Source organism: Blennius ocellaris, assembly GCF_963422515.1.
Source record: "Blennius ocellaris genome assembly, chromosome: 6".
In the NCBI taxonomy this organism is placed as follows: Eukaryota; Metazoa; Chordata; class Actinopteri; order Blenniiformes; family Blenniidae; genus Blennius; species Blennius ocellaris.
In genome coordinates this window covers 8,374,357-8,401,143 of record NC_137655.1, presented here as the reverse complement: position 1 = coordinate 8,401,143, position 26,787 = coordinate 8,374,357, and the positions used below count along the sequence as shown (strand labels likewise).

The window sequence follows — 26,787 nt, the reverse complement described above, 5'->3', positions numbered from 1 at the left end:
GTTAATTCTTTATTATATATGTGACTGGTGTTGCTTTTACAGAGTTACACTGCAAACAAGTCGGTGCAGCCGTGTGTGGCAGACGCAGAGACGTCAGATGTGTGTCACAGTTCATTGTGAAACAGAGCTTTGACTTTCTTCATGTTTTCAGCCACTGTTGAGAGAGAGGAAAAAGAATGAAAACATAATCAGAACGTCGGTAATTGTGCTGTTTCGGACTTTGTTTGTTGTCTGATCACATGTTGAGATGTGTTTATGTCACAAACTGGGTGATAGATGTTTTGTATTTATGAATGAAGGTCACATAAAAAGAGTTTAACTTGTGATTAGAACCAAAGTGAGAAAGGGGGCTACCTTCAAAACTATATTTTGACTATTTGTTTGAAGTTTTTGGCATATCTACCCCCCCCCCCCTGAAACTGTAATCATTTCTTCTTACAACCTTGTTTCTAAGTTGAACTTGTTCCAATTTGTGTAGCACTGCAGATAATATTGGTGATGTTATAGGGTTGTTTATTTAGTAGATTGTTGACTTTCTGTAGATTTGTTTTATTTGTTGGGGAAAAAAGATGCCTTTCATCTATTAAAATCAAGTTCAGATTCCGTCTCAGACTGCTCAATATTCAATATGTATGGACTAAAATGAAGGAAACAATTTGAGGGCAAAAACTGTCACAGTGCAGTTTATATTACTTACATAATTCCATGTCATCCGGAGAATAGGTGTACAACCTGCTACTGTACTTTCCTCTGATGTCTACGCGAACCTTTAATCCGGCATCTGTAAACAGTAGCACACATGGACCAGTGAGGGCAGAGATCATTACTGTAAGACCGATAAACAGTCATTACAAACAACTCATTTGAAAAAGAGTCAACAAATGATGAGATTTGCCAAACAAGGCAGCAAGTTCATCTTTTCCCAACACGTCCAACGTGCTCAGGTGACTAGTTGTTAGAGTTTCAACGTTGGACAGAATAGATGGAGAACAAAGCTGGTATTTACCAATAAAGAGGATTCTGGGAACATAGTAGCCGTCAGCAGCCAGATTTGCATCCCCAGTTTCCTCCTGCAAGTTAAAAAGATCACTTGATCAAATGTTTATTAAACTAAGTTAAAATTAAATAAAATTTGATTATATGAAAAACATGGACCTGTGGTTTAATTTAAAATATTCTGAACAATTTTTCTTACCACCACGTTGAGCATGATGAAACTGTCTTTGGCCATTTTCTGAATGGTTTCATCAGCAACAAACACCTTCTTCAGTGCTGTTAAAGCAAACAATCATATTTTTGTTTCAGTTTTCATTGTGGTCACATACAGTGGTGATGTAATAGTTTCATTAATGTGACATTGCTTTAAAAACTATGTGAAAGCTCTAGACCAGTGTGTGAATAGTGACAGCAGCACAAACCCATGAGGTCCAATATCATTCAAGGAAAAGAAAGGAATAAAAAAAACATCCCTGATAAGGAAATAAATAATTGTTTAGGTGAAGGGATATTTTAGTGTCATTCTATGATTATGATTTGGGTTCAAATCAGTTAAAATCAGTGAGAGGGTTAAATAACTCTTGTAGAGTTTGATATATGCATAGAGAAAATGTTACAAGAGAGTTTAGACATCTTTCACTTATGTCCAAGAAATTTGGTGGACATATGAAGCACATCAAGCTGAACAAAAATGTCACAGGAAGTCTGCCACTTTGCGTTATGCATGAAATGTGTGAAAATCTCCTTTGGGGTAAGTCCTGCAGGCCACAAATCTGGCCAATACGGATGAAAACGTATCAAAATGTAACTATAATCTCAAAGGGTGCGGCCATGGCTCTCCAATGAATACCTGATGATTCACCATGGAACAGGAAGTGATGTGTAACTCTGCTCTACATGCTGCAATGGACCTAAAAATATACATGTTTGATTAAAGATCTCCTTTGATCCAATGTATGCCGTTATCTGTTCACAGACAGAAAGAGCATGTTTTGACGGACAGCTGCAGGGCCTGCCTTGTGCAACAGACAGTCTACCTGTGGGGGAATTTCTGTCAAGTACTGTATGAGCCACAGAATTTGATATTTTTGACACCAAACCTCAACATGCACCACATTCCAATGTGCATTGCTGTGCCAGGACCCGTTCAACGCTGCTTGCAGCATTTATTATAGTTTTTTTTAAAATAAAACATTTTTTTATAAATAAATAAACTGAATTCATTCTGTAAGTGGACTGTCCTTTGAAAGACTAAACAAAAAGATCATGCAAGCTTCCAAAGAGTTTCGTCTTCAGACTCCAGCTGGGTGAGTTATGAGTGCGAGTTTTGTCTATTTCATTACCTGCTATGCAGGTACTGAGGAATGCAATCCTTCACTGCTCCCCATGAGGCCAAGCCCAAGTCAGAGTGAGAACAACATCACAGGGAGTGTAAGCCTATCCATTTACACTACATTTATTTAATAATTTTTTAACAAAGTTGCTGCGGTACCTTGGCTGTATGGGCAGCTGTCCAGATGATGAATGACCATCAGGGGTTTCAACCTGTGTGGCACAGAGCATAGAGAAACAACAAAACACATTCCTCAGCACAAAGAGCACACTGATGGGTGTGGATGAAGCGTCAAACAGACAAATCTCCGAGGAATCATGGTCTATATGCATGTTCCGAAAGGTATAACCATGAGTGACATCCCAAGAGTGAGTTTATTGAATACTAATACAAACTGCTCACGAAGAGTTGCTACAAAGTTCCAGTGCCTTACGTCTGCTTCAGTGCATCCAGCGCTACAGTATAATTCTTCATCCATTTAATATTTGGGCCCCATCCTATAGGAGTAGAAACAGTCAACTTTCACTCTGTGCTTTTGTTGAATGAATTTTGTTACATTTGTTACAGATGGCTCATTGTCTGAAGCTGTGCAACCGAACCAATGGAGGATGACCTACCTCTTGAAAACTGAGACTGATTTTTAACAGTCTTGTTTTCCTTTCCTCTATCAGCAGCATAGCTGGTGATGAACAAAGCCAGCAGGACCCAATAAAGCATTGTTGCCGGTCCTTTGGAAGACCTTCAGCACAGGAGGAAATTCAGGTAGATGTACATTTAAAATGGCTTTCTGACGCAAAATTACTTTCTGAGCATTTTTTAAAAGGTATTTGTAGTTGTGAAGTTACATGACAAACTACAGATTAAGTTACGTCCCTTTTCTTGAACTCTCCACATTACACGCCTCAGCCTTTTGTTCAGCTGACATTTTGTATATGGTGATAACAGGCTTATGCATGCGAATGATTACAATTTGTGATTCAACTCCAAATTACCACTGAAAAGTCCATGTCAAACAGTATGTTAAAAAAAACATTTTCTCAAAATTTCACAAATATCTTCTCACATTATACACTTTCAAGATGCAGATGGAACATTTTAAAGATTTTTGAATATTAAAAATTTTACCATAGTTCATATATTCCTGTCTTACAATATATGGCTAAATCTCTTACCTTGTCATGCTGTCTGTGCGGAGCAACAGGTATCTGCACTCAACAGCTTTTAAACTGGCTCTTTTGTTTGGATCCTGAACTCGCCAAACAGGTTTAGGGATTTAAAAAAGTATCATAGTTAAGAGTTCAGTTCAGTTTGTCATAGTTTGATGTGTTAAAACATCAAACCTTCCCTACTCAAAATAAAAAATAAGCAAAACTCAGTTAGACATGTTGATTTTCAGTACATATCCTATGTCCTCGTGCTGCTGGTAAGAAGCATTTAAAATCTGCTGGTGAACAATCACTTTGGGTGTGCAGGCTATTGGTACACCAATTTTTTTTTTATTGTGTTTACTTTTTTTTGCATGTGTTATGTAAGTAACACATTAATTTCAAATTTTTCTGATGCTGTTGATTCATTTATTTTAATCTGTAACATTTGAACACACATTCAAATGTTTGATTTGATGGGATTAATGTTCCTATGTACCGAAGATTTTTAGGGCCACTGAAGAAAAATAAAATTGGAAGCAAAAAAACAAACAGTCAAGTGTCGAAAAAAAGTCAAAAATCTAATTTGAGGGTTTTTTTTTTCAGAGGTAAGGGGAAAAAAAATGTTCATGCACTCCTGAAAAAGTTATGGGAAAATATTAAGTTTGATGGGAACTTTATTGTATTGCAGTGCATTGTTTGGTCTCTTCTCACATTATCTGCAAGAAAAACACGGTTTCACCATCATTTGGAATGAGAAACCACTCATGGCTAAATATTCATTGCATTTCATAGGAATGTTTGTTTTATTCCAAAGCCTTCGCTCAGTTTCTGGAGGAGGAGTTGATTCCAGGCACAATGTTCTGGATCTTCTCATCATTTTTCAGTACGTTGGCCTTCACAGCACAGCTCTTGTCCTGCTGGTCTTTGATCAGCTGCTCCAGCTCAGCCAGTTCTGCTTTCAGAGGGTCCAGCACCCGGTCTGTTTCTCTGGAGGTTAAACAAAAACACACGTAATTACAAACACACCAACTTCACTTGTGTGGAAGCTCGTGTGGGCGTCAATCCCCCAGTTATCACATAGTAGTTTATTCATCTTAGTTTCAAGTTAAGAACTGGGGGGGAAAAAACTTTGCAATTCTACCCAAAAACGTATGGAAAAGATTATTATTAATCAATGAAAAAAAATACTGTATGTCTCTAGCTTGAAGATTCATAAATCAACATAAAAACAAGGGAATGAAGGCCAGAACTACATAAATATTTTTCTTGATTTAACAACTGAAAGATCCAACCTCTGCTCCTGCAGCAGGGCCGGTGCATGGTCCTTGTTTTCCTGTCGCCACGACTGAAGCTCAGTCTGCATGGCGTCCATGTCCTCCTGGATGTAGTCTATGACCTTTCCCAGAGACAAGGAGCTCTGGCAAACCATCTGGAGGGATGTGCAAAGCCATTCAATCCCCCTTGTCACTATGTCCTGTTCTTTCTTCTGCGCCACCTCCGACACCAGGTTCTGGAAGAGAAACAGCAGGTGAAACTACGGCACAGGCTTGAGGGATGTAGGGTGATGACATGTAACACTGAAGATACAGCAGAATCAAAGCAGTAAGACATTCCCTATCCTAGAACTTTGATAGAGTGCAGATGTGGACCGAGTACAAAGTTCGTTCTGTGTTTTACATGTAAATGCAGGTAAAGGAACAATAAATCATTAAAACCTCTAAACCTCTAAAAACTCTTTTGGGCATTTTAAACATTTTAGCAAAAAGTTATCTATTTCAGAAAACATTTAAGCATTATATGTCTCACCTGCTTGAGGGAACACAGATAATATTATTATCATTATTTCTTGTAAAAATGTACAAGAGAAAGATTATTCCTCTGGACCCCACATTTTTCCTGCCTTTTACAGAACCACTGCAAAATCTCCCTGGAGCATCCTCGATTTACCAGATAGTCGATTTATTATATCTTCATCAACGTTATGGTGAGAGGTTGGATTGCTGGAGAATCCAGTTTTGAAACAATTTTATTCAGTATTGAGCTCATCCATCTATCTATCTATCTATCTATCTATCTATCTATCTATCTATCTATCTATCTATCTATCTATCTATCTATCTATCTATCTATCTATCTATCTATCTATCTATCTATCTATCTATCTATCTATCTATCTATCTATCTATCTATCTATCTATCTATCTATCTATGTTTTGTTGGCCGTTGTTATGGAGAGTGCCTAGCAACCGACACTCTTGGGCGCATGCGCCGTCTCCACTTGCAATGCACTGTGGGATTGCAGAATATTGACATAGCAACCAAAGCGACGGAGTCGCTGAGTTTTTCCACTTCGGATTGATTACTAGTGTTTTGTTAGCGTTTCAAAGCTTACAGGGCTTTACGTTTGACCGCAGCCATGAACGCGGCAGTCGTGAAGAAGACCCAGGACACGCTGGGGAAGGTGATAAAGAAGACACCCCTCACGGAGAAGTTGCTAAGCAAGCCGCCGTTTCGCTATCTTCATGATATCATCAGCGAGGTGAGACTCAGCTGTTGCTGTAACTGAACATAAAATGGCTATTATTTGATATGCACCTGAGCTAATTTCCCTCGAATTGGTGAAAATACTCACAGCAACGCTATTTAGAAACTGTGAACATTGGTTGGCGAGTGCAGTAACGTTAGCCTGGACTAAGCTAAGGGAGTTAGCAGACATAAAAGCAACCACTAAAGCCACTGCAGACTAAAATGATAGTATTGATCTGATTTGATGATGGACAAATAGTGGATTCACAAGTATATGTCCAGCCAAAGAGTTGATGGAAATGTAGGGTTTTCCCAAAAGCAGGCTAGCTCTTTAGCCAGCCATGCCAAAGGCGTCTGGTAGTTGCCAGGTACGACCTGAGCCCACGCAGGGATCAACAAACCGAATCTGTCCTCTGCTGGCTGGTGATAGGGAGATATTTGTGCCTGCCAGGCTGGCTATTTTAATCTGATCGTTCAAGTCCCGTCCACGTTGGGATCACGGATGTGGAGCAGCTTACGACAGCTAGACTGTTCGATAACTTACTACTCAGTCGAGTTACAACTGTGCACTGCACACTAGAATTAGAGATTGACTGGAATCCTACTGGCCTATACAACAAGCAACATGCACATTTTATTTCTTATCCTACGTCAAGCTTCTTATGAAGATGTTTCGAAGAGCCATCTGAAATATTGTGTTATAGGGAGTTTATTTTGCTCTCAGGTGAGGAGACAGCCCTGTGCAGACCGGGAGCATTCATCTCTCATCACAAGCATTTGGTTTCACCCTTTTAGTTTGCATCATAAAGACAGAAGCTCTTAGGAATTGAACCAGTCACATGGGGAAAAGTGACATTCAAAGTCAGGAACTTATTATCTGGAGGTTCACCTGATCTTACGGTAATACCTCAATGCTGCTTTAATATTAGTTGATACGAAATTTCAGACATTAGTGATTGCATTTTATTTGGAAACACTAACACAGTGTAGACAGTCTAAATAGTGAGATGCTGTTTCTGTTAATGTTATTAAATGAAAGCAAACAAGATTTACAAGTCTTTGTTACCAGCCATAATGTATAATGTCCATACTCATGAATGTTCTATTCTTGGTGTTATTATTATTTGATTGTTACTGTAATTGTTATTTTGCCAGCTGTAGACTTTCTACAGATTTTATTTTTTTAGAACAAAACCTGATCTTTATTGGTTTGAATTATATTACTTTTTTCCAAATAGAAATCCCTCCTTTGTCATTGCTAATGTGTGTAATGTGTAACGCATAGCAGGGTACATTGACTGAGGTGTCAAGCGGAGCAAAATCTGTTTTGCCTTTTTAAAGAAGAGGTGAGACCTCATTTCCACTCTCCACCTGTTTGGTAGTCTTATATTACACTGAAGGCTCATGTATATTTGATAAAGCCGAGTGTATTGGTATGTGTGACTCCTGTACTCAAATTAGTTGTAGCTTTTCAGTCTGTCCTAACAAATTACATTGTTCAATACTTGATTTTTTGTTTTCAAAGTGCATTTTCAAGTCTCAAGAACCTGATTGTGGGAATGATCCGATATCTTTCAACCCCCTTCCTTTTCTTCTCACTGTGTTTAGGTCATCAGGACAACAGGTTTTCTGAAGGGCCTGTATGAAGAAAATGAAATGAAGTCCGACTGTGTAAAAGTGAGTTGACAGTTTTCTGCCTTTTTATTGCTATTTTCTTTTAGCTTGAGCCTACTCCACCAGCTGTCTGATGTTGATTGTGTTTCATGTATATTAAGCTGATTTTGCATCAATTCATAGGAAACTCTTATTGATTATGACAACATCAATGCTTTAAGTGCTCTCTGTGTGTGTAATCCCACACGTTAGCTATCTAACACTCTGAGTGAGAGGTTCTGGCAATATGTGTGACCTATGAGGGCTCACCGAGGTGTCTGCTGCCCATAAGCTGACCCCTGGTTAATACTGCATGGCAAGATGTTATACCGGGAAGAGAAAAGCCTTCACATTTACTCACTGCTGCTCGATAACCTCATGGCCTTAAACCTTAGATTAATATTAAACTGCTGTTTTTAGCTCTTGTATCCGTTTTAAATCTTAGCTGCATTTGTTTTGAGGTTGTTCAGGAAGCTTGTGGAGAACGTCACAGTACTGAAGTCTGCTGGTGGGATATTATTCTACAATTACCTCCACACTATCTGTCTAATGCCTTGTATCAATTATGTATTTCATTATTGGCCTGGAGAGCTTCTGTGCAGGCGTGTGTTACTGAATAGAGATTTCATAAAGAGCTCGGTGGTTGTAAAGCGTTGGCCTATTATCAGGTGTTCCAGAGAGGGCCAGGTGGTTGCAGCAGATACAAGTCCTTATGTTACACAGTTGGCAGGCTTCTTACATGCAGCGGTCTGGCAGGTTGCAGGCGGCACTTAACAGGGTCACTATTGTATTCAGAATGGACAGTTTTATTACTACAGCTCAAGAGGAATTATTATTTGTTTGTTAGTGTTCTATCTTTGGCGGCCCCTCTGTGTTATTAATCCAGATTTTCACTTTTGTTTTTTTTATCCCTGATGTAAACAATGATGTATGATGAAGTCAAGAAATCAGATCAAATCAAGTCAATTCAGACGAGGAATCACAATTAAAGGGTCCAAATATTAGGAGTAGTTGAGTCAAATGTAGTAAGCAGTTGTTTGTTTGCATAGATTAGTCTATTGTATCAGTGTGTTATGTGCCATATAACTATGTAGGTTGCATGCTAAGAAAATCCTCCAATGCAGTTCTTTTATTTATGTAATCAGTTCTGTTTTGTATGCAGCTGTTTCCATCACGTTTTTTTTTTCCCCTCTAGGATAAGGACTCGAAAATGGCCTTCCTTCAGAAAGCCATAGACGTGGTGATGCTGTTGACTGGCGAGCCCCTGGCAGCGAAGCCCTCGCGCATCGTGGCCGGACACGAGCCTGAGAAGACCAACGAGCTTCTGCAGGCCATCGCCAAGTGCTGCGTCAACAAGGTCCATCTCACTGAGACTTTTACACTGAACAGCTGCATCAAGATTAATTCTTGATGTTTACGTTGTTGTAATCATAATCCATACCCGAAGGCAGCTTTGGCAGTGCATAAAATACATGCTGGTTTTTGGTTTTCGCATTAAGGTTAGTAATAATCATGGGAAAACTGCCCAGGATCTTTGAGATATTTTAATTGGACTCGGGAGTCTATGTGTGTCTGTGTGTGTGACAGTGTGTAAACCCATGAGCTAATGCTTGGGGGACAGCTGGGCAAATAATATGTCACTTCAGAGCTTTTTAAATGTTTTATTTAGCTTACACAGTATGACTTTTCTTTTTAGAAAACATGTGGTTATAGTCACAAGAGCGTGCTTTATTGAATATGAGGATATCAGTTAAGTGTGTTGATGATGTTGAGTGAAATTGTTAATCACTAGTTGTGAGCTTTAAGCTAACAGAGTTAGTAATCACATTTTGGGCCCTTTTTTCCCCCCCGAAGCTACCGCTTCCTTCTCAAACGAACATGTAACACTGAATGTACAGTTGTTGTCTCAGTATTATTTTCTGCCTCAGTAGTGAATCCTTTTATCGGCCCCCTTCAGTTTCGTCTCCTTTACACACTCCGTTACCCTTTTTGATGACTTTTCACACTCGGTTAATTGTAATTTTTCACACTTGTAGATGTCCAGTGATGAAGCAGTGAAGCGAGTGCTGTCGGGAGACAAATTGGACATGAAAATTAAGGCCAGCAACCCCAAGTCCCAGGACAAGGAGAACAGGGAAGGACGGGAACGGCACCCAGACAGAGAGGTGAAACTCATTTTCTTTCATCACTAAATCGCATACCATTTGGATGTGTCAGCATTCAGTCTCTTGATACGATGCTCATTTAACTGGTGCGTCACCATCTCTGTCCTCGAATTCTCGTGTTGGAATCAACGATTTCAGGAAACGAAAAAGATCACGGAACGCAGCGGCAGCCGGGACCAGAAAGACCCCGATCAGCCCAAAGAGCAGGACCGGCGCCATAGAGATGGCGACAAAGAGCACCACCGTGACAGGGATCGGTCTGACAAGCACCAGCGCAGCGAGCAGGACCGCCACGCTAAGAGCCGGGACCGGGAGCGAGATAAAGAACGGGACAGAGACCGTGACAAAGGACGGCCCAGGGACAAGGATCAGGGGGAAAGGGAAAAAGACAAGGAGAGGGACAAAGACCGGGGCAAGAGACAAGAGAAAGACAGAGATGCTCACAAAGACCGTGACGGAGACAAAAGGAGAGACAGAGACGGAGAGCGTGAGAGAGAACGACGCAAAGACGGAGAGGAGCGGCAAAAAAGCGGAGAGAGCAGCGATATCAAGGTATAGACCGCGTCACCCAACTCATTGTATTAAGTGCTGGCAGCAGATGTGTCATTCACATTCGCCGTGTATGTTTTTGCTCAGGCCAGAGTATCAGAGCCGCAGAGAAAAAACAACTCTGAAGAACCCAGCAAAACCGCCAAAACTGTGCCAGCGGTGAGTTGACTCAGAACATATTATTGTTCTTTCCCAGAGATTTGTCAATTCAACAAGGAGAGAGTTGCTAGTTTGTGCTAGTTTGTCAACTTAATGAGTCTCACTATCATTTCATGTAGGTGTTCATGAATGTATCATATTCTAATGTGGTGCCTCTTCTTTTTGCAAGCAGTCAAACCCATCCGAAGAGGTATTTAATAACTGTGGGAGCTATCAGAAGCTTATAGTCTGGTGTATGGCTGACAATATGTGCTTGGCTGTCGTGACTTGTGTCGGTGTTTGGGGAAATTATCGCTTTAGTTTAGGTTTAGATTTTGTTTTAGTGATAAAACAGTAGTGTGTCCTCTTATGGGCAGATTTAAGTGTGTGACACAATGCTGTGTTTTTTTGCCTGTACAGCCCACAGAAGCATGTGAAAACCAGGTAAGAACATGAGGAGATGACTCTGTAGCAATTAGCTTTTATGCGGCCGATCATGTATTCTTCGGCTGACAGAGGATCGTATCTGACCTGCATGATGACGCTGCAAAGCTTCAATCTTACAAAATGGAGAATAGCCCTAATCTTTCCAATAAAATTAGCTTCTGTTAGTCACACTGACAAATCGAGTTGTAAAGGAGATTGCAGCAAGATGTAACAATGAATGCTCAGCCACTTTTTACTGAAGAATTTCCCTCAGCATCAAATCCATACACTTGAGTTTGTGTTTTCAAAGCCCTTTTCTGAAATTACTCATATTTATTTGTGCTAAAAGCAAGATAGAATTCAGAATCGTCAATATGTAAAGAATGGGGCTGTATTCTTTGACTAAGGTGATCATGACACCCATCTTGAGTCATTGAACTCGGAGACTCACCAATGATGTGAGCCTTTTTGTTGAAGTTTCAAATGTCAGCCATGAAGCACCTGATTTTTATAACTCGCCTGCTCAGATGTGGAGCAGACGTGTCGACCATGTATAGTTGCTATTGGCAGCGTGCACCATGACGCTCGCCATCTTTCTCCCACTGACAGAAACACAAAAATTGTCTTTCTTCTGAGCTCTGCTTTGCTCCTGCTGCTATTTTTAGCGTGAGACCTTATTATTCTGTTTGATGTTGTGGCCCTCTTGTCTTTGTGCCTCATTGTTTTCTTTTGCCTGACGCCTTCTGAAAACGAGCATCTGATGTTGAAGCCTCAAGTGGATATTCTGCACCTGTAAACAGTCAATTTGCATTCTGGGAATTCAAGCGAAGCTTCTCTCATTAGTGTGTTCTGTTGGAATGATGCGACATCAAAACTTTGCAGCCTTAAATAATTGATTATTAATTTGATGTTATGAACTGGATAGGGAACCTGAGCTTCTTGGTTACCAGAGTTTCCCCAACCTGGGGGCTGCGACCCTCTTGGGGGCAGCAGAGACCACAGAAAGGACCCGGGGCTTTTCCTGCTCTGTCGTCCAGAATTTTTGATGTGTCTGTGGGTGTTTGGCTTCATTGTAATACTTTTGGCCAATCAGAGTTCAGAGAATGGCTCTGCAGCCTTTCTTAAATGGGGGAGCTCCAAGAAAAACGAGCATAGAACCACTGCTCTTAACTATCCTATAAATCACTGGTTTGTACATAAAGTGGTAGCAAACTTATGTTGCTTTTCAGAGTTTATAATACTGAAGTTGTATTGTTCTTGTTCCATGTACAGTCCGACAGTCCTGCTAGAATACCTCGGCCTTCATCTGCCAAAGGGCAGAGAAGAAGACCCAAAATTGGAGGTCAAGGTAATTTCCCTCTATGTTCTCCCAACAACATCTCATTTTAATCAGCTACACCAGCAATGCACATTACACAGAATAAACAACTGACTATTGTAGAATACACCTGTAGTACTCTGCACTGACAGAAACTCTCATTTAAGTACTTCCACATTGATTTTTACACTCAATTGCTTTGCACTCACAAAGAAACCAGTGACTATTTCCCCTCAGTGGGAAGGAAAAGTGACTCATCACAAAGCTTCACGGATCTGGCATTAATACGCTGTTTTCTACTAAGTCACTCTCTTGTAAATAGTTTAAAGATTTACAGTCACTCATCTGTTTTCAGACTTGCTCCACACTTAGAGGGTAGGGTCACACTGCTCTGGGATGATGTTTCTGTATTTAGATACCATTGTGCTTTTTCCCCCTCAACAGATGAGTCTGACAGTGAAGGAGGTGAGAGTTCTCTCTTTTTCTTTGGACCCAGTTCAATGCAACAAAAGGCATTTTGAGGATTTTAGAAAGAAAAAAAATCTATATCAGCAAACATTGAAACATTATGTGCCTCACCTGTTTGAGGCAACACAGATAATATAATGCAGACCAGAAACTTTTGTGATAATGATGCACCTTAAGTGTGTTTAAAGAGCACCTTTTGCACACAAACTCATTCACTGATTTACAAAGAAATAAAAGAAATACATTAAAGCACAGCTATTAGGAATCATTAGTGATCAATTTTATAAAAAACATCAAAAAGCTACGTCAGCTCTCTCAGCACACGACTCGTGTGACCTGCCACAGAGAAAAAGAGGAAAAAAAGTATTTCCTCAAAATGTCAGAATGCTCTGCCCTGAGTCCCATTGTGAGTGTGTAATAACTTACTTTTCATCACTTACTTCAGTCACTCTGTGATTAAGAACAATTATTTTATTGTTCATTGATGCTTTTGAGTGAGTCGGTCCATTTTCTCCTGACTCACGGCCTCTTGATGGGGTCAAGAGGTCCCCACTACTGAGGCCCTTTGATGCAATCCAGAGTCACTTGGGTATGAAATAGAACAGCACACACACACTCACATAGCAGTAAAGATAGTCACAGGAGTACAGCAGAAGAATTCACATGGATTATATCAATGTGTTTCCAAGAATTAGCTTCACATGCTTCGTGTGATTGTAAATAAAGGAGCTTTAAAGCTACCAGCAATGGTAAAATATCATTATGATATCATAAAGCTCTGTCTGCTATACTGCTATATCAAAAAAGCTCTCTTACTTGTTGCTGTTCAGTCCTACAAACCACACGCGATTAGTCTGACACACAAGTAATAGTGTTGCTTAAATGTAGGCGGGTGGTTTTCACCTTATACAATGTAATTTTTGGGCTTTGGCTCTGGATGTATTGGCAATGAAAATATAACTCTTTTTGCGTGAGGTAGTCGCTTTAAAGTCTTATATATAGTCTGCAATATTGCAGTTTATCTCTACTAGTAATTCATTGTATACCTTCCTTTTATGTCTTTATTATTGTCATTAATTCTTGTAAAAATGTACAAGAAGAGAAAGATTATTCCCCTGGACCCCACATTTTTCCTGCCTATTAGAGAACCACTGCGAAATCTTCCGAGACCATCCAGATACGTGATTTATGCAATAAGAAGCCAACCTTACCCCTTCATTAATGATGTTATGGGGTGGTGAGCGGTTAGGTTGCAGGAGAATCCAGTTGTGAAACACTTTTATTCGGCATTGAGCTCATGTTTCAAGCTCATGAATGATAACATTATAGAGTTTCCGCTGCAGCCTTGTTGAATCCATCCAGTTCAACTTTCAATTCAATTTAACTTTATTTATATAGCACCAAATACAACACAATCATTTCTAGGATGCTGCTTTCTTCCACAAACTAACCAAAGCTCTTTTTTTTTTTTCCTCACCAGATGGAGATGCCCAGTCAGCCCAGAGACATGTCCTCCATGAAAATGGAGAAACTGAGGAGTCCTCTGTGCCATCAGACATGGCGTCCAGGTCAGTGTTGCAGACTCCTCCACCCTCGTTCACTTCGCTCACGGTTTCCTGAGACAGCATAGGGAGCTCAAAACCAAAGCAGAAATTCCAGCTCTGTGTCTCTGTGTCTATGTTGCGGTTGCATTCTTCTGTTGGACACACACTGCAATGCGAAACCGAAGAGCAATGATGATATGGCATAGTATTATGGAAGGCTGTATGTCCGAAGATGTCCATCAGTCTTTGTTCTTTCATGATGGTGATTATAGAAATATCCTGGAAGAAACCAGGCTGAAGGGTGAAGTGGAAGCTTAACTCAGTAAAATTGAGTATGCGCAGAGTGAAGCAGTTGTTCTTTAGAAATATTTGTTAGTTGGCTGCTCCGGTTCCTGAAGCGCTCAATTAATGTTTGTTTTTAATGTATCTCCAAGTTCTTGTGAAGCACTTTGAATTGGCTCGAGTTTAAGTGGTGCCCAGTATTATCAATATTATTCACGTTAATCCTCAAATCCTGTATATTTTCTCTTCATTGGTCAGTGTTATTGTGTTGAATTGTCACGGTCCTGTGGCATTTTTACACTTGATCAAAGGATGTAAACAAAACACAAGCTGTATAGTATGTGACAGACCTGACATAACTTTCACAACTATACATTGGCTGCGGTGCTGCTGTTGTTGGATTTATATAATCTCTTTTTTTTTCTGCTTTAGCAGTCTAAACATATTTTGAAAGGCTCTGCCACCTTCACCCACGCATACAAACACATACACCAGTAATAACAGCTGTTGTGCAACGTGCTGGCACATGAGTGGAGCAATTTGGAGTTCAGTGTCTTGCTCAATGTCAATTAAAAGGGAGGAAAGGGCAAGATGAGGGCTCGAATCCCGAACCGTCGGGTTGATATTTGTTTTATTCAGACACACGAGAACAGTGCTGCAGCTTTAATTATAATTTTTAAGCCTGTTTAAGCACATCATACTTTGTGCATGACCCATAAATTTAGATCTGAGTGATGTTCCACTCCCCAAAAATTAGAATAAATCATGTATTTGTCTCTGATTGTGCAGGTTGTGTTGGTAGTTTAACAGAAAGAATGCTACTGAAGGTAAAAGGGCAGCTCCTGGGCTATTATATTGTATTGTGCTGTTTTGTTCCTCAAACTTCATTCTGGGCCCGATCCAACATCAGCTCGACAGCTCTGTTTATCGAGTGATGAAAGTTGAGTTGTTCAAGCTGACTGATTGCCAGGATTGCTCGGTTTGGGACGTTGTAATACAGCAGCTGTTTTTAATGTTCTGAACGTTGTCCAGAGAAACAATTATGCTCCCGACAGCTGACTGACTCTGTGAGGCTCTCACCGTACCAAAACGTAGCAAATGTTTGAAGTCAGGTGCAGAGTCTTTGTTTCGCAAGTGAAAACATCATCTTGTAGAACATGCTTTGGGTTTTTTTGTATTAAAAAAAAAAAAATCTAAAGTGAGCGGTGATGTTGAGAGAATTTATTATATGCATCCTTTTTTATTCCACAGCAGCAGACCGATACGGCGACCGAGCAGCGCTCGCCCAGCGCCTCCCCGAGTCAAGAGACAGGAAAGCAATAATGACACAAATCCAGCTGAGAGGTGACGTGATTCATTTAAATTCTCCATAAATCAGAATACTTTTTACAATTTAATTTACAATTTACTATGAAACTTCCATTTGATTTAGATTTATTGTTTATAAAAATGTAAACATACAATAATCTTTAGCATTTCCTTTAACGAGAGGCCATAATGAGTGTCGTGCTTGGTTTATCTTCCAGGCAGTCTAGTGCCAAGCTCGCAGCACAGGTCATCATGGACGGGAAGAAGCTTTCTGAGGATGAAGAGGATGATGAGCAGTTTCTCGTGGAGGAGGCAGCCCCTCCCCCCTCAGATGCTCCTGAAATACAGGCAGTGAGTATCTAAAGAGGAATTTCCTTTAAAAACACAAGCCTTGGATAGTTATCTTGTAATTGCCTGTATTACAGGAACATGCAGCAGAACTGGATAGTGAGGAGAAACACGGTATGGTTTATTGAATCTTTTTAGCCTTTATTCCAAAAGCAAAAAGTCTTCTGATTGTTTCTTCTGCTGAATCACTGGTCTTTGCTCACTGTAGGTGGACTTGTGAAAAAGATCCTCGAGACAAAGAAAGAATATGAATCTTTGACCTCATCTCCAAAAGTGAAAGGGCAGGTATGTGCCGTACGTGACAGTCCTCTTTCCCACCACTCGAGGGCAGCGTAAGCATTGTTCTTGAAAAATCATCAGTATCAGCGACTTCACACCCAAAGTTAAATAGCTCATTGAGTTCTCTGAGCCCTTCCTTGTGGGAGAGTCTCCTCTTTGGGAGCACAGTTTGACCATACCGAAAACCCCACTGCAACTCTGGTTATTATCAAAAGAAAGACATAAACAAAAAGGAACAGGGACATGTAATTGCGCTGCCTCGCAACCGCAAAAATGTTTCCCTTCAGTGAAGCTGAAGGGCTAATAACCACACAAGCAAGCTTTTAACAGACCACACACACTATTGTTGCACATATCGAGATGTCTGGTGCAAAATGAGCTTGTTTTCATGGCTGGCTCAAATATCTTAGGTATGTTTAATTATTATTACGTCGTGGCTTATGAACTTCTATGTTTTGCTCACGGTTAAAAAAGATCTGTCAGCTTTGCAGAAAGCTTTCAAAACTTTGATTTAAATTTTTATAATCAACACTTTCTTTTCTTGTGCGGTGAAATGAATATAAATGTCTTCTCAGAGAGATGACATGCACATAATAATCAGGTTCTCTGGAAAGTTTCTTTTTCCTGTAACCTCTTTCATTTATATAAGGAGTTTTCCTTTTGTGGAAAAAAGTTTGAAGTGTGTTGTGCCTCTTGTTTTGACATAATGAGATGTAATCATCAACCAGATCCAAAAATGTACATAACTGCAGATACTTTTAATTAGAGACTCCTGGTGAGTCTTCGTATATAGTTTGCAGTAGTCATAACTGAACCAAAAGCTCGTTTTATTGGTTTAATTGTTTCTTTTTACACTTAAAAGGAAGAATGAATGCTGGGGAAAAGGCATAATCTTCAACCTCACTGTATTCCATCAGAATCTGTTAAAACCAGTCATTTTGACTCATCTGCTCATGGGTTTCATCTCAAGTCAGCCTGTTTCTCAGCCGAGAGCACACTCTTCCATCAATATTTGCAGTCTGAACTAGTGTGACGTTTGGTCTGCACTCTGTGGTGTGAGGCGGCGTATGGTATCTGCTTTGGGTGGTCCACCTCACCGAGGCGTCCCTTCCTGGTCGGCCTCCCCGGCTCTGATGGATGCTCTGTTTTGGACAGTTGCTCGTGCAGAAACGCCCCTGATCTATCTCTTTCTAACCGCGGCTTCAGACATCATCCCTTACACCTGAAGTCATCCAACCTCGACCGGCAGTGAAGCCAAACAGCTCGGCAGGAATTTGCAGGCCCAGCTTTTTTTTTAGCAAGCTTTTACGTGCGTTTTGTAACACACATACACATTCGCACACAAGAAAAACCTCCAAAACAGAAGAGCTCTTCGTGTAACTTGAGCACAACCTTGTGGAGTTTATCCCAATTTTCTTAATGCAGCCTCCTCCCCAGTTTTCAGGGAATCTGTGTGATCAGTGAGACGGCTTTAATGCAGGTATGCCTGTGCAACTGTGAGCCGCCCGGCCCAGCCCTCCATCATTATTGGCCTTGCCTCGTCAGCTGTATAAAGAACTATAATGACTTCCTTCCTGACATGAAAGGGTGCAGAGGTCAGTTTAATGGAGTCTTTTTTTCTTCGTCTTCTTGTAATTGTAATCACGGTAAAACACGAAGGGACAAGAATGTAAATATTGAGCTTCCTCATTCTATGTGGTTTGAAATTACAGCTGTTGCAGTCCTTTAAAAAAAAAAAAAAAAAAAAAGAAATTGTGATGTTTGTCAAAACAGATCACTCTTAAGTCTGAATTTGTTCTTTGCCATTACTTTGTTGATCTATAGCGCTTGCAGTATTGATGTAAATAAAAAGAACAGTTGCAGAGCAAAGTGTATTTTACCATGTCCCACCACCGCGTGCGAGCAAAGTATTTGCTGTATATTTATGGGGGTAACCTTCCTCATGACCCCTCCGCAGATTTGTATATTATTTTGAGATACTTCTCTTTTTATTTAGACAGAATCTGCCCTCTTGCAACAGCTGCGTTTTCACAAGATTTTTTTTTTTTTTACTGTGTGCTCTTTTCCCCATCAAATTAGCCTTGATGAAGGTTTGTAATGAATAAATAAACTCTGTGGCACACAAATGGATGGCTGTTGAGTGAGAGTCATGGAGGAGAAGGGCCAGAATAGTCTCTGCAGGATTGTCAAGAAAATAAATACTCCTCTCTGCAGACCTCTGTCTTCATAAACATTTAGTGTTTTTTTTTTTTTTCCTTCGTTTTTTTTGTGGAAAGCATAGGGAAATGACCCTGTGGCATTCCATTAGTCATTTTACTTTTGTAGGGGTCGTATTGCCGTATTGGAGGAGTTGGGTTGGGCCTAGCTGAAGGCTGCCAAAATCCACTACCTGACCTGACCTTCAATTTAACTGCACATTTTCATCCTGAGCTGTGCTTGAAATCTTTTAAAAGTGCTGTTTTGAAGACAAAATTTATAGTTTCGTTATTTGTCACTGGTACACTGCCAGTGGCCCCTTGGAAGCATCCTCTCACTCCCCCTCGTATCCCCGGCTGGTGATCACAATGGTCTCTCCCAAGGGACTACAGTGACCCTGTAACAACATCCTGTAACCTTCTGGCTTTTCTCCTCACCTCACTGACTCCTAGCTATTTTTATGATCTAACTAGCATTTTTGAATAGGCCCTTTTTTTTTAAATAAGAAAAATGGCAGGCACGCTCATAAACAACCAACGGAGCCAATTTCCAGTCGAGGCTTTGCTCCCTGGCTCACCTCTCAGATCTTCTACAGAAACGCACCGTAAAAACCTGCAGGACATGCATTGGCGTCTCCAAACCGACGCCAGTAGTCAGGAGGAGGATTGTTCCCAGACACACGAATGCTGTTAAATGTGGTTATGAATAATCTACTTTAACAAAAGCACATTTTTCCATTTGGTGTTGGTGATGATCTGAGTCATTTTCCCTCCAGGTCATAAAGATCAATGGTCTTCAACAACTAACATTTTTAGATCGCTGTGTCACAGCCTGCTGTAGCCGCCCTCATTCAACTGGATTTTGGGTGTAGCAGTTTTTATGAAAGGCTTTCACATTTGTCTGCGTTCCCCCCGCTTTGACCAATTTAATCTGATGAATGAACAGCACTGAATGAGGCTGATCTCTCATCAACTCGACAGCTAGTGTCTAAATGCTTGTTTTCCAAGTTAATGATACCCTAAAGGTTGCCATGACACTGCCAGCTCCTATGCTTACGAGCCATTTTTCTTGTCAGAGGATACTTTGAAGAGTGTTTTCCTGTTACCCCAGGAAATCCCCATAAGAGCTCCATGAATCACATTTTTGCACGCATTTTTCTAATTAAGCTGATTAGGCTGTGTGCGATGCCTGGGTGGATTTCACATTGCACTACTGTACCCTGCAGTGTTATAATAGGTGGACTGAAACTTTCATTTGATTATCTGTCCTTTGAAAGAGACCCAAGCACAGATATTTTAGTCAAAGTTGAAGAAGAATTAGCAATTTCCTGTCCATTAAGAAATAATACAACCATGAATCAAAATGAGAATTTCAGACCTGCACTTTTATGTGGATAAAAGATGATTGGATTGATGTCAACTTCCGATAGTTTAGAAATTCCTCAAGGGTTTACCATGCTTTTCACCCCAATTTCAGGCAGGTTGGATTCAGCTCACGTGACCATACTCTTGTAATAATCAATACAAGATGAATCGATGAAGCCATCCATGTGCTGGGTGACAGGGCGCTAGAGCCAATTCCAGCTCACTATGAGCGAGGGATAGGTTACAAGGGTGCTTTTTTTTTTTTTTTTTTTACATTCCTCTGACATTTTGCCCCAAAGATTAAGAACATTATCTTAATTTTCAGATTTTAGAATTTTGGCTCTTGCTTTCAGTTAAGATGGAGCCAATTCTAGCTGACTATGGACAAACACAGGGTGCATCCTGGACAAGTTGCCAGTCACAGGACGAACATAGAGACACACCTTCTAATTCACATGCACTCTGTGTGGACACTGGAAAACACCTTCACACACGTGCCAACTTGACACGTAAAGATCCTTATTTGAACCCACAACCTTCTCGCTGTGAGGTGAGAGCACTAACCATTGCACCATCAGAAGAGATCCGACGAGTTAATGTGAGCATTGTCATGCAAGAGAGAGGAATGTGAATTTTTTTTGTCAAGAATGGATGCAATACAAGTTCTGATGTTTTGAAATGTTTCATCAGCTTAGATTTTTCAGGTCTTGTTTTTTGAGTTCTGCTATTGCACTGGGAGCAACATTGTGGTTATAAAAAAAGGAAAGATGATAATTCTACTTATTAGTCCCCTTGCACTCTCCTTGCGCCAGCCGCAGGCTGTGTCTTCCTCACAGCCTCGGGCTTTCATCACTGTCTGAGATAATGGGAAAACCTGCCCCCCTTTCCTCCTCTCTCACCTCTCACTCCTCTGGTCGCCATGTCCAAATATTGTTCTGTGATCTGGGTGAGAAAAAGGAAAACTCGGAGCACACAGGTCTCATAGACCCCGGCAGAGACCTCCATAAAGCTGTGATTTATATCTGCCCAGACAGAGTGCACACGAACAAGGGGTCATGTTTTCACGCCAAGTTTATTTTCCAACAGAAAGAGAGAGAGTAAGGGAGGGGCTCACTGAGGTAGCGACGGAACGGCAAATAGAATGAAGCTCCGGGTCCTGTCTGGGCTGCGCGGGCCAGACCGCAGCCCAGCAGGCCGAATGAGCCTTACAGTATTTGTCTAGCTGCAGGGTTCATAGCGCCTAGTGGAAAGCCACCCACCTTGTTGAGGGACCACTGGGCCAAGGCATTTCAAGCCTCACACTCTTGAGCGGCCGCAGAGGGGATAGCCGAGTGAGGCTGTCAGAAATCTGTGCCGCCTTCCTGACGAGAAATGGTGGCAAACGACAATGTTTGATGTCATTTCTGCCGTGTGGTCTCGTCCAGTCAAACTGCAATTAGTTAGCTGCTCGGTTTGTTTGGAGATGGTCCGATAAAGCAAACGCCGTACGCGCCAGCAATGCCAAGCACATGTGCCCCGCTGCCCTGTGACAGATTGTGTGTTTTTAAGAGGAAGCTGTCATTTGGTATACGCACGAGTATGAGTTTATGCTGCCTGGTGAAGGCAGGTGCTCCCATCTGTGGAGCCAAAGAGCGTAATTTAGACCCAGCGTGGAACTTGAAAGGAGGCATAAGTGTAGTAGTTGTTACTCAATACTGTAGCAAAATAACCTTGCTGCCACAGCCTGTTACTAAAATAAACAAGACTTAAAGACCAAGAGTGCGGGCGGCGGTGATGTGTGTTCACTGTATGCTTCCATTGATCCTTTGGTGTGTGTGTGTGCGTGTGTGTGTATGTGCGTGTGTGCGTGGGGAGGGTGGGGGGTGAGTGCTTTCATGCACACATACGCACGCGGGCCTTGCGAAACCCAGCTGAGCAAACATCCTTGGGTTTGCTCCCTGCCAAGGGAGGTCCTTCTCTGATAGCCTCCCCTCCTTTTCACCATCAAGGGACCGAGTGTAATTGGGATACAACGAACTTCCACCCTCCTCCTCCTCCTCATCTTCCTCCTCCTTCCCTTCAGCCACACACCATACACTGGAAGCCTTCAGCAGGCCGTCTATAAGCCAACACAATTCAGCAGCACGTTTGATCTTTATATATACAGCTAATGTCGGTGGAATTCCTGCCCAACATTTTCAGCCACGAAATCCTAAACCGCTAAATGCTGCTTCACTCTGGGAACTTGAGCCCTTTGCTGGCAAAGGTGGAATTCCTAAAGAGAAGTTGTTATGTTTTGGTCTGGGGACACATGATTTTTGTTTGTGTTTTGTGTCCGCTCTTGGCTAAAACCTTGATAGGAAAGAAACAGGCGGTTTCTTTTAATCACAAACTTTGCGTGCAAGTATTTATGTAAACAAAAAGTAAAACATAAAAGTGCTGGCAAAGTATGAAAAAAAAAGCGATGAAAAGATATATTTGACAGTGTTTTGTTTCAGTCCCGAAACTACAGCTTTTCACCTGTTCATTTTTTTTAAAGTGTATTTGGAAAGATCCCGAACCCTAATTCACTCTCAATGAAGACCTTGTCCGTTGGTTAATGTGTGAATGTGAGTGAACCAAGAAGGTTGTGAACAGGGTAAAGAGGGACTATGCATCTAAAGCCCATTTACCTTTGAACCAGGAAAAAAAACCCAAACCAATAAGCATGACAGCCAACAACGGACGTGTATAAATATATTTTGTAACTTTTTATGCTTCACTGAAACACTGAGGATACAAATGTAATGAACATACAGTATATCCTTAAACATGATGTAGAATTTGTTATTAGAGTGTTCAGTACCCGTATTGCACTTGGATAAAACGTAAACCTGGTGGTGCGTGCCTGCATTGATCTGTACCTCTTTCCTGAGGGCAACAGTGAGGATAAGTTGTGTCCCCGGAGTGTCAGAGGTGATGCTTCTGGCCCAGATGTCTGACAGAGAAGACAGCTGTACTCCTACGATGTCCTGGGCCCATTTCCTGACTCTTTCCTTTTTGTCAGCCTGTGAGCTGCCGCTGTACCACACCAGGATGTTGTAAGTGAGGATGCTTTCGACAGAACATCTGTAGAAGGGCGGCAGCAGTTCCTGGGACATGTTGCTCCTCCTCAGTGACCTTGAGATTGTAGTCACTTTCAGTAGTAATTGTTTTGTTTTGTGAACATATAGACATCATGAAAGAGTTCAGGTTTTAATGATTTATTGTTCCTTTACCTGCATTTACATGTAAAACACAGAACAAACGTTGTACTCGGTCCACCTCTGCACTCTGTCAAAGTTCTAGGATAAGGAATGTCTTACTGCTTTGATTCTGCTGTATCTTCAGTGTTACATGTCATCACCCTACATCCCTCAAGCCTGTGCCGTAGTTTCACCTGCCGTTTCTCTTCCAGAACCTGGTGTCGGAGGTGGCGCAGAAGAAAGAACGGGACATGGTGACAAGTGAGATCGAGCGGCTTTGCACATCCCTCCAGATGGTTTGCCAGAGCTCCTTGTCTCTGGGAAAGGTCATAGACTACATCCAGGAGGACATGGACGCCATGCAGGCTGAGCTTCAGTCGTGGCGGCAGGAAAACAAGGACCATGCACAGGCCCTGCTGCAGGAGCAGAGGTTGGATCTTTCAGTTGTTAAATCAAGAAAAATGTGTACATAGTTCTGGCCTTCATTCCCTTGTTTTTATGTTAATTTATGAATCTTCAAGCTAGAGACATACAGTATTATTTTTCATTGACTTAATAATAATCTTTTCCATACGTTTCTGGGTAGAATTCCAAAGATTTTTTCCCCCCCCAGTTCTTAACTTCAAACTAAGATGAATAAACTACTATGTGATAACTGGGGGATTGACGCCCACACAAGTGAAGTTGGTGCGTTTGTAATTACGTGTTTTTGTTTCACCTCCAGAGAAACAGACCGGGTGCTGGACCCTCTGAAAGCAGAACTGGCTGAGCTGGAGCAGCTGATCAAAGACCAGCAGGACAAGAACTGTGCTGTGAAGGCCAACGTACTGAAAAATGATGAGAAGATCCAGAAGATGGTGACTGGAATCAACTCCTCCTCCAGAAACTGAGTGAAGGTTTTTGGAGTAAAAGAAACATTCCTATGAAATGCACTGAATATTTAGCCACAAGCGGTTTCTCATTCCAAATGATGGTGAAACCGTGTTTTTCTTGCAGATGATGTGAGAAGAGACCAAACAATGCACTTCGAGGTTCTCCCGTGAAAGCTGGAGATAAACTCAAATCCCTCACAGTGAGAGCAGGAAATAGGGCTACTCAGTGGTTTAGAGCTCCAAAGTTAATCCAATAACAATATTAGGAATTAAAAACAGAATGGATAGTGGCATTGGAGATGTACCAACTGGAAATTGGTCTTTCTGCTCTCCACACTCGCCTAATCCCATCACTGGCTCTGGTCTTCATGGTGCCTTTGTGGAATGAGCGCATGCACGGCTCATGACTCAGAAATTAGAGTAGCTAGGTTGTTTTGAATGACGCACATTCGGAAAAACAATAGACCAGCTTTAAATGGTACATTGTGGTGTGCACCTGGAGGGTTGTTCTTGTTCTTTCTTGTTGAAGTCCATTTTTCAGTGTGGTGTCGTTTTACTTTTGGGGATTTTAAAGGGGTCCTAATATGCAACAATTCACTTTCTCGTGGTTTTCCAACATTGATATGTGTCCCTGTACCTGGAATGATGCCCCAAAAGTGAAGAAGGTCTGTCATCTCTCCCCTTGACTTATTTAATGTTTTATGAAGTGCGTGCGCCCAACGAGCAAATCCGAAATCATACCCTGTATTGAGGGTTTTCACCCACGTGACAAAGATACATCATGAATTGTGCCGCCATTTTGAACATCCGCGGTAGCTGTAAGCACAATTAATCATAAGTAAACACTATCATGAAACCGCAGTGAGCAGGAGTGTAACATCGAGGACGGGGGACCCAGTGGTACCGCTAGACCTCTGACATCATGTGAAAAACCTCAATAGTGTCATCGCGGGTTTAGGCAATCCCAATCAAGGTAGGCCTTCCCTTTGACCCTCCCACAAAGAGGCAGCTCTGCTCTGGCACATGGCACCACCGGAGGAAGTACTTTCTGTTTTACATTCTCTCATCTGCTGAAAGTGTAAAGGACTACCTACATAGTAAGAAATAAAGGTGGTCCTGGTGCATTTGGCAGGTTGAGCATGTGATATTTCTTTTTCAAGCTTTTGCACAGAGGACACTGACCCTGTCAGTGTGATTGTTTCTTTTGCTTGACTTCCTTCTCATTTAACACGTCATACTAGTTTTTTTTCCTTCTTCCAAACCATTTATTTCTAGTGTTTTTCTTCAAGCTATTCTTCCTTCAAATTGGGGTTTGACACTGCTTTCAGAAAGCTTTTCTTTGCTTCCTACCGCTGTGTGAAATCCAAAACTCGTAGTTTATTGCTGTTACTTCAGTCAATCTTCCATGTTTGACGCACTGCTGCACTTTGAAGTACCACAGGAGGGAAAAGCTCCAGAAAATCGTTGGGGTTTTTTTGGGTTGAGAATTCCTTTTTTTTTCTTCCTCGCCTATTCAGAAAAGCACATATTCATCTTATGTATTTTCAATAATAAAAATGTGTTCAACCTTACATTATCATGCAGTGTAGCTCGTATCCTGAATGTCCTTCTTATCTGTTTGTACTGTAGAATCTTTCCAAGCAGTTCCACTTTTAGGATGGACACTCTTGGGACTGATTGAAATTTGTGCAAACTTTATCTAAAAATAACAGTTAAATGAATAAATGAAAATCTAGCTATTTTTACAACTTAAATAAATGTGCTTTCCAAGTCTAGCTGCTTTAAAAAACCAAAACAAAGCAATACCAGGATAACACCAGATAAGATGTGAGGCTGTCATTATTACAGTTTTCTTGAAACTCCATTCCAATGAATATACGTTGAAGTGGAATACGGATTTCGTCTTGAGTTTTTACTCACACTCACATGGTTGCTACCTCTGTTAGATCTACTGCACTCACTGGTCACATCCTTCATTTCACTTTATTTGTCCCTAAGTTGACCAGTGACTGCAGTTTTGTGAGATTTCCTTCAATTATGTCTGATGTGAATGTGACGACTGTACGCCGATATCAGACTACGCTCTCTTAAAAGCTATTTGTTGATTTTACTAAAGTCGAGGCTTAAGAAATCTGTAGGTTGAATAGTCATCCATTTAAAACCAGTTGGGGGGTGGGGGGGCACGTAAAATGTATCATTTGCAACATTTTGTGTTTATCAGTATTATACTCAGCCCATCAAATACAAATGAAATGTGGAAAAGCCCCCAGCTAGTAAAAGTGGAAATGAAGTGAAACCTGTCTGTCTGATCCATGTAAAGACGACTCGCGCTGTACGCTACTTGTATCATATCGTCAGTCGCTTTATAAGATGTACATTATGTATATGTGGAGATTGTATAATAGCTCAGATAATTCTATAATTTTGTAGTGGAGTGAAATAAATGGCTACCTTGAAATAATTCTTTGTCTGCTTTTCCCTTTTTTTTCCGCTGCAGTGACTTTCAGAGTGCAGCAGCACAGAGGAAGGCTTAAAGTCGGGTTAGCTGCACAATAGTGCCTTAATGAGAGGTCTTGATTGCTCCTGTTACATTGTGAAGTGAAAGAAGAAATGAGCACTCTTTGTTTGAATTCACGACTTCATATGGAGGCCTCATGGCGAGCGGCACGGT

General features: G+C 41.1%; 2 protein-coding genes across 5 annotated transcripts; one reads left to right on the top strand and one right to left on the bottom strand.

Annotated features, from left to right (window-relative positions):
* On the bottom strand, positions 1 to 3,525 carry agr1 (anterior gradient 1). The gene is made up of 8 exons (XM_080498605.1): positions 3,502 to 3,525; positions 2,947 to 3,068; positions 2,763 to 2,826; positions 2,489 to 2,541; positions 1,196 to 1,272; positions 1,007 to 1,070; positions 698 to 781; positions 1 to 154 (listed from the first exon to the last, which is right to left on the bottom strand). The coding sequence occupies exons 1-8, from the start codon at positions 3,507 to 3,509 to the stop codon at positions 105 to 107; spliced, it is 522 nt and encodes a 173-aa protein (XP_080354731.1). The 5' UTR covers positions 3,510 to 3,525; the 3' UTR covers positions 1 to 104.
* traf3ip1 (TNF receptor-associated factor 3 interacting protein 1) lies at positions 3,023 to 26,557 on the top strand. Of its 4 annotated transcripts, none has more exons than XM_080498601.1 (18): positions 3,023 to 3,091; positions 5,892 to 6,016; positions 7,612 to 7,680; positions 8,852 to 9,013; positions 9,693 to 9,821; positions 9,960 to 10,373; positions 10,458 to 10,529; positions 10,702 to 10,719; positions 10,929 to 10,952; positions 12,207 to 12,282; positions 12,697 to 12,717; positions 14,201 to 14,288; positions 15,801 to 15,890; positions 16,073 to 16,205; positions 16,280 to 16,316; positions 16,411 to 16,487; positions 23,457 to 23,674; positions 23,969 to 26,557. In XM_080498601.1, the coding sequence occupies exons 2-18, from the start codon at positions 5,894 to 5,896 to the stop codon at positions 24,132 to 24,134; spliced, it is 1,917 nt and encodes a 638-aa protein (XP_080354727.1). In that variant the 5' UTR covers positions 3,023 to 3,091; positions 5,892 to 5,893; the 3' UTR covers positions 24,135 to 26,557. The 4 variants fall into 4 exon arrangements, with proteins under 4 accessions (XP_080354727.1, XP_080354726.1, XP_080354728.1 ...); XM_080498600.1 differs by having other exon boundaries at positions 15,798 to 15,890; XM_080498602.1 differs by lacking the exon at positions 10,702 to 10,719 and having other exon boundaries at positions 15,798 to 15,890.
* Positions 26,558 to 26,787: the final 230 nt, after the last annotated feature.

What these genes read in the sequence shown, in the direction of transcription:
- agr1 (XM_080498605.1), bottom strand. An exon ending in TCAGTCTCAGTTTTCAAGAG is followed by an intron (nt 2,827 to 2,946) that starts GTAGGTCATCCT and finishes CTACTCCTATAG; the next exon opens with GATGGGGCCCAAATATTAAA. An exon ending in TCCCAGAATCCTCTTTATTG is followed by an intron (nt 782 to 1,006) that starts GTAAATACCAGC and finishes TACTGTTTACAG; the next exon opens with ATGCCGGATTAAAGGTTCGC.
- traf3ip1 (XM_080498600.1), top strand. Translation starts at nt 5,894, where the DNA reads ATGAACGCGGCAGTCGTGAAGAAGACCCAGGACACGCTGGGGAAGGTG. An exon ending in TGAGTCTGACAGTGAAGGAG is followed by an intron (nt 12,718 to 14,200) that starts GTGAGAGTTCTC and finishes TTTCCTCACCAG; the next exon opens with ATGGAGATGCCCAGTCAGCC. An exon ending in CTCCAAAAGTGAAAGGGCAG is followed by an intron (nt 16,488 to 23,456) that starts GTATGTGCCGTA and finishes TTTCTCTTCCAG; the next exon opens with AACCTGGTGTCGGAGGTGGC.